The sequence below is a fragment of the Elephas maximus genome, chromosome 18, assembly GCF_024166365.1.
Source record: "Elephas maximus indicus isolate mEleMax1 chromosome 18, mEleMax1 primary haplotype, whole genome shotgun sequence".
Classification (NCBI taxonomy): domain Eukaryota; kingdom Metazoa; phylum Chordata; class Mammalia; order Proboscidea; family Elephantidae; genus Elephas; species Elephas maximus.
This window is the reverse complement of record NC_064836.1, coordinates 50,524,579-50,537,001: the sequence shown is the minus strand read 5'-3', so window position 1 is coordinate 50,537,001 and position 12,423 is coordinate 50,524,579. Positions and strand designations below refer to the sequence as shown.

The following is a 12,423-nucleotide window of genomic DNA, read 5'->3' as shown; positions in this document are numbered from 1 at the left end:
ACCCATTTACCTGTTCCTACGGTGTAAATGCTCTCACCATGGCTGATTTCAAGCTACAAATATAGAGTCAGTGAATATGGAGTTGAAAAGAGAACCTCGGTTCCTGTGAGATTGTACAAGCAGGCTTCAGCACACCACTAGTTACAGGCGATTATATTGAAAGAGCAGGCATACGAAAACATTCTATAAAAGGAGCTGAGGTAGATCCACATAGAGAAATAAAAATACTGTATTTTTTTTTTGCAAATAATGCATCCATGTAAATAACGTGCTCACGCATATAACGCGTGGCACAGCAAGCTTAAGAAAATGGGAGGGAGGGTGGTTAAGCGATCGGCAAAAAATAAATACAATGCCTGTATTATTTGCATAAAAATATGGTAATCAGAATATCCAAGCTAGAGAAAACAGTGTTCAAGAAAGAATAGAGGAGGAAATTTTAAGGTAGAAAGAGATATAAAATACCACAGAGGCAAGAGTTGAATTTGGACCCAGAAAGAAAGACAAGGAGTTACCAATGTGTTTATTGTTGGTGGTAATCAAAATAACTGTTTTTAGTATATTAGCATAGAAGTCAAATTGCAGGGGGTTGAAAAGTGAATGGAAATTGTTTAAGGGAAATGATGAACAGAAGGTTCATTTCAGAAGGTTGGATCTGGGATATGGTTTGACAAGAAGGTAGAATCAAAGGAAATGTTTTAGGATAGAGGATTGAAATATTTTTCTAGAACATTGCTCTAGGAGAAGAAACCATTTAAGAAGAGCAGCCAGAAAGAGTGATAGGGGAATAAATCATTCTGTACTTTAATATTATTCTGTTTATTATGGGCATCTGGTTACTAACTAACTTCTTATCAACGTAGAGGATGACTGAAGCCTGAACTCCTTCCTAATCCAGGCATGGACGCAATAGTGAAGTAGCCAGTAAAGCTGTACATTTTGGAGAGATGCCTTCACTGTGTTACCAGAAACTGCTTCGTGACATCACCACAACCCAAAGTTTGAAAAACTTAACTGCCTTTTATCAGTTAAACCAAAGTTGATATGGTTTTCAACTTCTAACTCTATTCCAAGTGGTGGTTCATAAATAGAATGTCATGACTTTGATTATAGAGTTGATATCAGACCTGAAAATATGGACCTATTTCCTGCTCACAGGCTTCCTCCAAAGTAGGTGGAATTCTTCAGTAGAAAATTTTACAAACTGGGAAAGATCTTGGTATATGCAGAATCAAAACAATAAGATGAAATGTTATTATCAATCCTCAGAAACTTAATAAATTGTTTTTGTGTTATAAAGATATGCCAACTAAAGAACTAAGACTGGAACCATTAATCTAGAAATAAGGAACCCTATTCCATAGAAAGCACTGAGATACACTGACAAGTTACTATTTTATGTCTTCCTTTTTTCCACATCCTTACTTGAACCATAACCTTGTGTGTATGTGTCATTAAATTATCATTTCTAGACACTGCTATTTCAGTCTCAGCTTCATAATTCAATTTACATTTCTAATGAAAGAGGCACCCTGAAATTTATGTGTTATTTTTAATTAATGGTTATTTTTAATTAAAGAGAGTAGTATTTTAGACTTGAATGATCTTTTCCTGACATTTACCTCAATTAGTTTAATTTATTTCTACATATATCAACCACCTACTGTGTTATTAAAGATTGTACTAAGTCCTGAGATTCATGAGTAAGCATGAACCTTGACCTCAAGGAGGCTGTAGCCAGAGAGGGAGACAGATAATCTATAGATTCACAGATATTTTCATAATCTGTATAACCTTCAGGATGCCATGATAACTTGACAGTTCAGAGGAGAGACAATTAGCCCAGTCTTTTGGGAGGGACAATGTCAGGAAATACTTCTGGATCTTTCCTGGTGAAATTGACACAAAAGCTGAGTGTTCAAGATGAATGGAATTTAGTTTGGGTGAGAAAAGGAGATGACTGTTCCAGCAGAGAAATCAGTTTGAAAAGCTTTAAGATACACTGGGGAAACCATAAGAATTTAGTATTACTAGATAATAAAGGTGACCAAAAATGATGCTCTTGAGGTAAATTTAGAGGTACATTTTAGAAGGCCTATATACCATGTAAAGTAGATCTGTTCTGCACATGACAGGGATCAGAGGGAGGTGGCTGAGTGTAGATGGTTTAGCAACCCCCAGAGAAGAGATGAAGAGACAGTAAATCAGGCTAAGGGAACCCGGATGGTTGCGTAGGAAAGTTCAAGAAAACTTTCACTTAAAATTAACATTACCTCTGGAATGTTTGAATGAGTGTGTGGAAAGGGTACGCTTATAAGATATAGGAAGATTGCTGAATGAGAGGGAAGTATCTAAAATAATTCCTTTTTTTTTTTTTTCCTTAAATCTCGGGTATCCTAATGATTAGTGCTGTCGTGAACAGAGGGAGAAGAAATCTCAGGGGAACAGGAATGCATGATGAAGTCAATTTAGAACATTTCAGAGGAGGTATTCATTTGGGCTACCTGAAAAAAAAAAAAAAACCTGAAGGAGCCTAAAATTCAGAGCAGAGTTCAGGAAGTAGAAATATAAATTAGTGATTGATCATAATGCAAATGGTATTTGAAGTCATTCATTCTTTCACTCAAAACAATTTGTTGATGACCTGTTGTATGTCAAGCGGGGAGTATATCACGGAACCCTGGTGGTGCAATGGTTAAGAGCTGAAGTGCTTAAGAGTTAGAATCCACCAGCCACTCCTTGGAAACTGTATGGGGCAGTTCTGCTTTGTCCTGTCGTGTTGCTATGAGTTGGAATCTACTTGGTGGCAACAGGTTTGGGTTTTTTTTTTTTTTTTTTTTTTGGTTAATGGGGAGAATGTATCATTGCACAAAGCAGACAAGAATACCTGCCCTTATGTCATTTAAATTTTAGTCAAGCTTACCATCTATGAAAATGAATGAAATCATCTGCGTTGAGTGGAAATTTTAAAAAATAAAACAGTGGGCTGATAGTGGGATCCTAGAGGACATCAACATGTAAGAGACTACGTAAGAAGATTCCAGAGGAGACTGGCCAGGAAGGAAGGAAAACCAGAAGCTGAGAGAGTTGCAGTGTTTAAATTGATAGTGGTTTTCAGATTAGGGAAAGTGAGAGGCCCTGAGTCATAAAGACAGAAAAATAGTTAGCAATAACAAGGGCAACAATGAATATTCTCAGGTTTTTGGAGTAACGTGGACACAAGTACATTTCACTGGGAGGCAGAGTTAATGGGAGTTGTGACTACCAGTATGGACTCCAAATTGCTTTTCAAGAGGCTTTACAAGCCGAAAGTAGAGAATGGAGGGATTGATTCATGTCAAGTATAGGCTTAAAGGGAAAGTCTTTACGAAGAGAGAGATTTTATCATGTTACAAAAATACTAAAGCTAATAGAAAAAAGTTGATGAAACAGGGAAAGAAGAGTAGACATAAGGTGAAGATCACAGGAGACCAAGGGCTATGAAGCTAGGGTGCAGGAGCTGTCATCCGCATAGACTGTGAAGTCCCCTTTGAGCCAGAACTGTGGATCAGCAGTGAAAGTTGTGTTAAGTGGAGGGGAAGGAACAAGGTACCGTCAAGGAGATATATACAGATTACATAGTAGCTGTACAGATTTGCATAGGTAGATGCCAGATTACATAATTTGGGCCTCACAGGGGAAGGTTTTTGTGCAAGGGTGGAGCTAGAGGCATTTGTGAGCTAGAGGCAGGCCTTCTTTCCTACCACCCCACTGGAGAGCACTTCAGGGGAAATCAGATTACATTTAGGCAATATGGATAGTAGTGGAGCCACTTGAAGGAAAAAAAAAAATGTATAATGAACGTATGACATCATGCATTTGTCAAAACCTGTAGAACTGTACAACACAAAGAATGAACCCTCATGAAAACTGTGGATTTTATCCATAATAATGTATTGATATTGGTTCATCAAATTATAACCCTATGTACCATACAAATTCAACATATTAATAATAGGAAAATATGTGTGCAGAGGGGAGAGGGATATATGGGAACTCTGTATTTTCTGTGCAATTTTTCTGTAAACCTAAAACTGCTCTAACATAGAGTGTGTGTATGGGTGGGAAAAAAGCATGTAGAAGAGTTCGTTTTTTATGTTTAGTGTCCAGTGGAAAGAGTGGACTTTGGAGAAGTAGCAGTGCCCAATGTAATAAATAGTTTTCACATGGAGATAGAAATTCAAGAGCCGAGTGTTACCTAGAATGGCTTGTGTTCGGATGCCAGCAATGATGGCAAGCTTAAGACAGTCGAGGTTCCACCATGTAAATTAGATGTTGAAATGGTAGCTGGCTTCTTGGTATCTGGGTAGTGAAGCCAGGCTTGGCTCTTTTTCAGTAGTTTTAGGAGAGTGATCTTAGTTTCTACTAATTCTCTGTAATAAGCCTTTACAGTTTACATAGAGATTTCACTATCTCATGTATTTTTTATATCAACATTAGAAGTTTGTCCAGATACAGATATTATTTTCACATTTTTAGAACAGTGAAAACTGAAGCCTCAAATAACCTGAGAGTGCATAATCACATAACTCGTTGCCACTGAGTTGATTCTGACTCATAGCAACGCTATAGGACAGAGTAGAACTGTCCCATAGGGCTTCTGTTACAGAAGCCAACTGCCACAACTTTATCCTGTGGAGCATCTGGTAGGTTCGAACCATTGACCTTTCAGCTAGCAGCCGAGCACTTAGCCACTGTGCCAACAGGGCTCCTGTATAGTGACATAAAAATAGTGAATGATAAAACTCAAAGCCAAGTCTTACTCTAGGTCTGTCCATTAACGATATTGATCCCAAATGAGTTTGAAGTGGACAAGAGCTTATGAGTAGAATCAGTTTAAATCCCTTATCACTACTAGGAAAACAGTGAGGCTTGTTATTTTCATATTCCAAAGGCCAAACTCAAACCAGGCTAGTTGCTGTTGAGTCGTTTCTGACTCATGGCAGCACAGTCTGTGTCAGAGTAGAACTGTGCTCTGTAGGGTTTTTCATAGCTGTGAGTTTTCAGAAGTAGACTTCCAGGCCTTTCTTCCAAGGGTGGATTTGAGCTGCGAGCCTTTCAGTTACTAGCCAAGCACTTAACTGTTTGCACTACCTGGGACTCATTCTAAAGACAATGCAGCATTATTTATTATGCTTATAAAATAATGTCCTCAGTTATTCCTCTAAAAACTACTTACATTTCTCTATTCAGAATTTTAGCTAGACACTTGGTGCATTACACTGTGAAAGTATACTATGATGTTCACATGCATTTGTTATATTTCATTACACAGAGGATATCCTACCCTACTGTAGACCTACTTTTCCAACATCAAATAATCCCAGAGATCCCAGTTCCTCAAGCTCAATGTCATCTAGAGGATCAGGAAGCAGACAAAGAGAACAAGCAAATGTAGGTCGAAGAAACATTGCAGAAATGCAAGTTCTCGGAGGTTATGAAAGAGGAGAAGATAATAATGAAGAACTAGAGGTAATAATGATTTTCTTCCCTCTGAGTTTTCCCACAATGGACTCTAGTTGTTATGAGCCTCAAAGTTAGGGACTTTCATCATAAACTTTTCAGTACCCTGATGTCAGTGATGGTAGAAACTGAAATCCTGAGGACTTACTGGTTTTCTTGAAATGGTTTCCAAAGTTTTAAATGTTTATAACTTTTATTGCTGACCTAGGGTTCATATTCAGGTATAGATTTTAAGATAAAGAAATAGAAATCGGTATGGCATACTTGTTACAAAACAAGAGTTCCTGATCTAGATAAATTATAATTCACAGTGTTGTAGTTGATTATGAAAATTGAATAAGGTGACAGAATTATATGATTTGAACGAGGGTGTTCTCCCTGTATTTTCTGTCACCCCAGTGATTAACAGGGTCAGTTTGGTCGATTTGGCCAACCTTCACTCCTCTGAAAAAGTAAACTTGGTCTTTGACACTGACCTTCCCAGATGGAGAAAACCTTCTGAGCCAAAGATATACTCCCTGGTTAGAGTCTATACCTAGTGATACAAGATATAGTTGGCAGTAAACTATATCCATGTATTACATAGTAACCTCCTATTTTTTCAAGATTATATTTTCTCCATTTAATAAGAAACATGTTGAGGACAAACTTGTCTTCTTACAAATATATTTAATCTAAGCAGATTGTTAAATAAGTGGTAGATTATAGTTTTTTTAACTAGAAGATGAAAAATGATAAGCAATTATATCTAGTTGAATTCTCTATGAAGCCTGATGTTTTTGATTTTCAGATTTGAAATAAGATGGCTTTCCTTCTGCAAGCACTGTTGTAAAAGTTGTTGTTCAAAAAAAAATTTTTTTAAGAACAATTTTGGGGAAAGAAAAATCATTACAGATAATAACAATATACAAAATCAGTAAACCTCAAGCTATAAAGTTGAGTGGTGAGTGGGGCAGAGGGCAGGTAGAGAATTTAGGGCTTCCTCCTCCTCCCTCTCCTGTACCCCACCTCCTGATACCGAGGCACCGTGGGGAACACAGTTTGGTACTTATTAGAAACTGTTGGACAGGATATCAGAAGCAAATGAGGTTGACTAACGAATTAGTTGCCATGAGCACTTACCAACATATGCCAGCAAAGGAATGAGAAAACACATTCATTAAGTTGTAAGACTAGATGTATAAAAGATAATGCTCTAAGATTTTAAAAATGAATAATTCATCTCTTACAGGAAACTGAAAGCTGAAGACAACCACAGAGGCTTGCGAAATCTAATGTGAAAATGATCACTCAAGATGCCTCTTGTCTGATGACACGTGATGCCAGATAAAATGTTCAGTGCAATCCGAGTGTACAAATTGTCGTTTTTATTCCTCTTATTGGAATACCCTTTTTAAAGATTTTATTGGGGTTTTATTGTTGTTGTTTGCTCCCTGTCCCTAAAGAACCTCCCTAACCCTCCCTTGCTGTTGGAACACACCATCATTCCTTACTGCCAGCAAGGGAAGTTTTTTGATTCTATGCTTCAGTCATTGGCCAGCAGGAGAGAACAAAACAGTTCTTTTGCATTTTGCCCCTGAGATATGGCATTGCACTGCTTAGATACTTTACAGCAAAATATTGATCAAAGACACAAAGTTGATCAATCAACCTCATGCCAAGGGCTCTTAAAGTATAATCTTTCTATAACCAAGTGCTAAAGCAAATTAAAACATGCTTCATTTTTAACATGATTTTTAAAAAAAAAAAAAATTGCTCTTTCCTACCACCCTTTGCTGGGAAAAGCTAAAAAACACAGCAAACGCAGAACCACCGCCACCGATTTTAACGGGGTAGAACACATTGTAAATATATACTCCTTGCAGACCCCGGTGGTACTTTATTTTGTGTTCATTTCACTCATTGAAGTGTATTCTTATTGGAAATGTACTTTTGCATAAGTAGGGGTAAGCCAGTTGGATCTCTGGTTATCTAGTCATTGTCATAAGTAAGCTTAGCAAAAACTTTGCTCTATTTTTCAATCAAAAAGCAATTATAAATGCGTATTACAAGCAAATGGATGTTTTTAATGCCCAATTGAATAAGGACATCCCTATCTTAACTGGCCCAAATTTCTTCTGGTAGTGTCAGTTCACCTTTCAGAAGTGCCGCTTAAGGAAGTTTCTTTGATTTTTGTTTTTGTAATGCACTGTTTTTAATCTTTTTTTTTTTTATTTTTTGGTTTTAAAAGCACAATCACTAAACTTTTATTTGTAAACCATTGTAACTATTAACCTTTTTTGTCTTATTGAAAAAATGTTGAGAAGCGTTTTTAACCTGTTTTGTTAATGCTGTATGTTTGTATTTGGAATATTTGAATGATGACAGATGGTGAAGTAACGTGCATACTTATTGTGGTCCATAACCCGAATGGTTCTTACTTTTCCTGGACTTAAAGGAAAAAAAAAAAAAAGTTCAAGTTTGTTTTGGCCGAAGTCAAACTTACAAGATTGTCTTAGAAGTGCAAATAGAGGCATTACTTGCTTTGAATTGCCAAATGATACCCTCTGACTGTAGATTTTTATGATCCTTTTTTTTTGTCATTATATAAATTTCATTGACTTTATAATTGGTGCTATTTGAAGAAAAAAATGTACATTTATTCATACACAGATATGAGGCCTGGCCCCACTGGAAAACAAAGCCAAACAAAACTGAACCACAAAAAAAAAAGGCTGGTGTTCACCAAAAACTAAATGTGTTCATTTAGATAATTTGAAAAAGTTACATAGAAAAGCTGTTCAGTACTAAGGGAACAATCCATGTGATTAATGTTTTCATTATGTTCATGTAAGAAGCCTCTTATTTTTAGCCATAATTTTGCATACTGAGAATCCAATAATCAGAAAAGTAATTTTGTCACATTATTTATTAAAAATGTTCTCATTCTTCCTTGTGTTGATTTCTTTTTTTTTTCATTGTGTGCTGATCAAATTTATTCCATTTAATCACAAAGTCTTGTTGTCTTAACATTTCACCAATACATTACAAGATAAATAAAAATTTCTAATTAGTTTCCTGAACAACCAGGTTTTACTTGTGAGGAAACATTCTTATTTTGCTCCTCTGAAATAAAAGATGTCAGATGAATCAAAACCTAAATGTTAGTCGCTTGATCAGAGAGAAACTCTTTAATATTAAGGCTGACTAAAATTTTTATGTATGTGTATCTTAATTTCAGTTTACCAATTCTAAAATAACCAGGATTCATCTCGAATGAATCGGATGACCCATGATCTGTCAACAAGTAAATTATATAAATCCAAAATGTTTCTCAGAAACTATCTGCTTTCTTTGTTACAAATTCATGTAAAATTATAACAATGCAATACCTTTCATCATTCAGTTTCATTGTTCATTAAAGTCATCAATAAAAATATTCAACTTTGGATAGGAGAGGAGAACATGTCTTGGAAGTAAAGCCCCCCCCCCAAAATTTTCTGCCTAAATTTTGGGTTCATCGGAATTTGAAAATTTGAAAAAAATATATGAAACAAAAGGGTATAATTTGTAATTGAATTTGACATAAATGAATTAATCACCAGCATCTACTTAAGACATGAGTGGGTCCATAGGTCAGGAACTCAATTTCTAAGCCATTTCAAGGAAAAAAACTGGAGGAACATGTTTGGTGTTCTGATTCTTCTCTTTCCCTCAGTATGTTACCTGTATAAAAGTTACTATCTCTCTACTTATTTATAGTATGTGATATACATACAAATTATGCCTATCAGAGGGCCTGGGTTTGAGTCTCAGTTTTGTCAAAGGCTGTATATCCTTGGACATGTTACTTAGCCTCTAAGTCTCAGGTTCTTCACCTGTAAATTCAATAATACTACCTCATGGAGCTACTGTCATCGTTTAGTGAGTTAATGTATGTGATATGGACACTGTAAACTCCAAAAGCATTACAAGATACTGTTATTTTTTATGGACTCAAATTTATAACACACAGGCAATCTTCATTTTTCACACATAGTTTGTTCCTAAAAGCTTGCATGAAAATCAGTAAGTATGGGAAAAGGATGGGACGGGGTGGTTCTATTTCCAGTGAGTAAAGTTCACGGTGAAATACCTAATTTTGGAATAAATGCTTGGTGTTATTGTGTTTCTTTGCTTTTGAATTCCTGAGGGCCACACAGTGGGTGCTGGTATGATGTTTTCAGCACATGAGTTCTGGTGTGCAAACATGTCACTTGAATTTTCCATAACTGAATTTAATATCTTTCAGGCTGCTGTTCTGCCTAATAGCAGAAAATATAATCTTAGTTCCTGATGATCTTAATCATATGTGGTCTTGGCCATTTCAGATATAGAGTCTGGATTTTCTTCCCCTGTCCCTCTCAGAGTGGCATCTAAATTCCAAAGGATTTTCTGATGTGAAGAGGATTGAGGGGTCGGTAGAGGCTTTGGCATTACTGCTGTTGTCCAAGTTTCCAGAGGTCTCCATTTGCCAGAACCTTACTGTTCCTCCTTTTCTTCCAAATCTTGATACCTCTTATTATCCATTGGCCTTCTCCCAGCACTTCTGAACCCTTTGAAGTAGGTTGGGTTTGGGGAACACAGAATGGGACAGTTTTGTACGCTCTTCCATTCCATGCCGGGGTTCTGGAAAGTTGCGTGCAGGGCCCTTCTTCCGAGCCTCACAAGATACCACCATGTCTCCGAAACCGCTTGCCCCATTTGAGGTGTTCATGGATGGAGAGGACTTGGGGGGAGAGGGGGAGGGGTGTCATGGCTACTTCTGCAGTTTAAAGGAAACCAGTCTGGCTGCAGGACCCAGACCACCTGTACTTGAATCTTGGCTCACCAAAGTATTAGCTGTGTGTGTGATCTTGAGAAAGTTACTTAATAAATCTCTGCCTTAACTATAAAACAGCTCTGATAATATCTACCCTACAAGGTTATTGTGAGGGAGTTAATCCATGTAAAGTACATAGTAAATGCCCAATAAATATTAGCTATCGTTGTTATTGGCCAATACGTGCTGCCTCCCTGGGGTGAACTGGGAAATGCTGGAGAGGTTCCTTTGCTTTCCAATTCCATAAACCCTACTTTGCTAGAAGGTGAGAGGGCACGGGATTCAAAGCAACTCAGGAATGCAAACACAGGAAGTATTAAAAAGAATAAACTCCTTTCTTAAATTTAAACACTCCATTATGTTTAATTAATATGTACCATCTTAAAATATTGCTTAAACTTCCAAAGACCACTTTTAAAATTGATAATTATAAATGACAATTTCCAACGCTGCATGCATGCATTTATACATATTTAAAGTATGGAATCCCATATTAGCAATTCTAATATTAAAGGACTTTAACAATTTCACTCAGAGACAATTTGCCCTTCCAAAGTATACTCACTTTTTCTTTATCTGCAAATAACTTGAGAAGGTCATAGCATATTGCTTTTTAAGTTAGAATTTTTAATTGTTTTGCCTAGCCTCAAGCAATCCGATTGCTCCCACTTCTTCATCTCTCTATATAAAAAGTAAAATCTTTTGGAGAGGTTTTAACATTTTTTAATTTTTTTTTAATCTTTTAAAAACGGGCAAAGACTTTTATAATAATCCTTTGCCATTTTGAATGCTTGAAGTACTTTGGGGAAACTTAAGTCAAGAAAAATAGTAAATTGCAAAGACTAATAATGTACCCATGCATAATAAGGTTAGCATATATTTGGAAGCTAATATATTTTATCTCGGTGATTTAATAACAAATTTTTTTTTCTTTATTGTTAATTAAGGGAGCCCTGGTGGTACAGTGGTTAAGAACTGTGGCTGCTGACTAAAAGGTCAGCAGTTCGAATCCACCAGGTGCTCCTTGGAAACCCTGTGGGCAGTTCTGCTCTGTCCCATTGGGTCGCTATGAGTCAGAATTGACTCCACTGCAATAGGTTTGGGTTTTTGGGTTGTTTTTTTTAATTGTTAATTAAGGAGTGGTGGTGCAGTAGTTAAGAGCTCAGCTGCTAACCAAAAGATCGCAGTTTGAATCCATCAGCCACTCCTGGAAACCCTATGGGGCAGTTCTACTCTGTCCTGTAGTGCCTCTGGACTCCAGGGCTACAGATTTTTATTTTTTGGTTTATTGTTAATTAAGCCTGCATGTTTTAAGTGTGCATAATTAAACAATCGTTTATAATAAACTATTTCTTATCCTATCGTGATATGATTTCAAAGTATGACCACCCGACTATATTAAAAATTTAATTGCCCTCTACTAAAATCATCAAATATTGGATTAAATTACTTAAAAGCTTACACTTGCACTGCGTACCATGTTTTCCATCTAGACATTTATCCATTGCCTCAATAATCATTCATTCATTGCGCATCTACTACACACTAGGAACAAATTTGAATAAGTTCCAGAAGTGCTCACAATGTAATGGGGAGACTCGAGGGAGCACACACATGCAGGCACATATACATTGCCATAAAAAAAAAAAAAAAAAAAAAAAAACTTGTTGCCGTGGAGCCCATTCCAACTTATAGCCACCCTATAGAAAGAGCTTATTTAAACTGAACAGGACTTAAAGAAGACACATTTTGTTTGGACTACGAAGGATGAAAGATGTTATCAATTCACCTATAACATAAAAAGATTAAATTGTTTCAAAATCTTACTCTCCTGCTTTTTTTTTTTAAAGTCATATTGAATACCATATTATAACTCAAATAGAATTAAATGAGTCAAAAATATCATTTCTTCATTATGGTTGAGAAAAATGATTTGGATTATTTGCTTGTATTATTGGTCAGGTTCCATCCTCCAACTGAAACATCTTTAGAATTTTACAGATTTTTTTGAATTGGTTAAAAATTAACCAACAAAAGCATAAAAATATTAAATGATTAAAAATATTAAAGAGAATTTGGAA

At 36.2% G+C, this 12,423-nt stretch overlaps 1 protein-coding gene across 1 annotated transcript in view; it reads left to right on the top strand.

The window, feature by feature from the left end:
• The window catches only part of ROBO1 (roundabout guidance receptor 1), a 1,245,354-nt gene extending 1,236,959 nt beyond the window's left edge, over nucleotides 1-8,395 (top strand). The window contains exons 31-32 of the mRNA XM_049858153.1: nucleotides 5,315-5,511; nucleotides 6,734-8,395. Coding sequence (XP_049714110.1) covers nucleotides 5,315-5,511; nucleotides 6,734-6,748 — 212 coding nt within the window. The 3' untranslated portion in view covers nucleotides 6,749-8,395. The remainder of the gene's footprint in view (nucleotides 1-5,314; nucleotides 5,512-6,733) is intronic.
• Nucleotides 8,396-12,423: the final 4,028 nt, after the last annotated feature.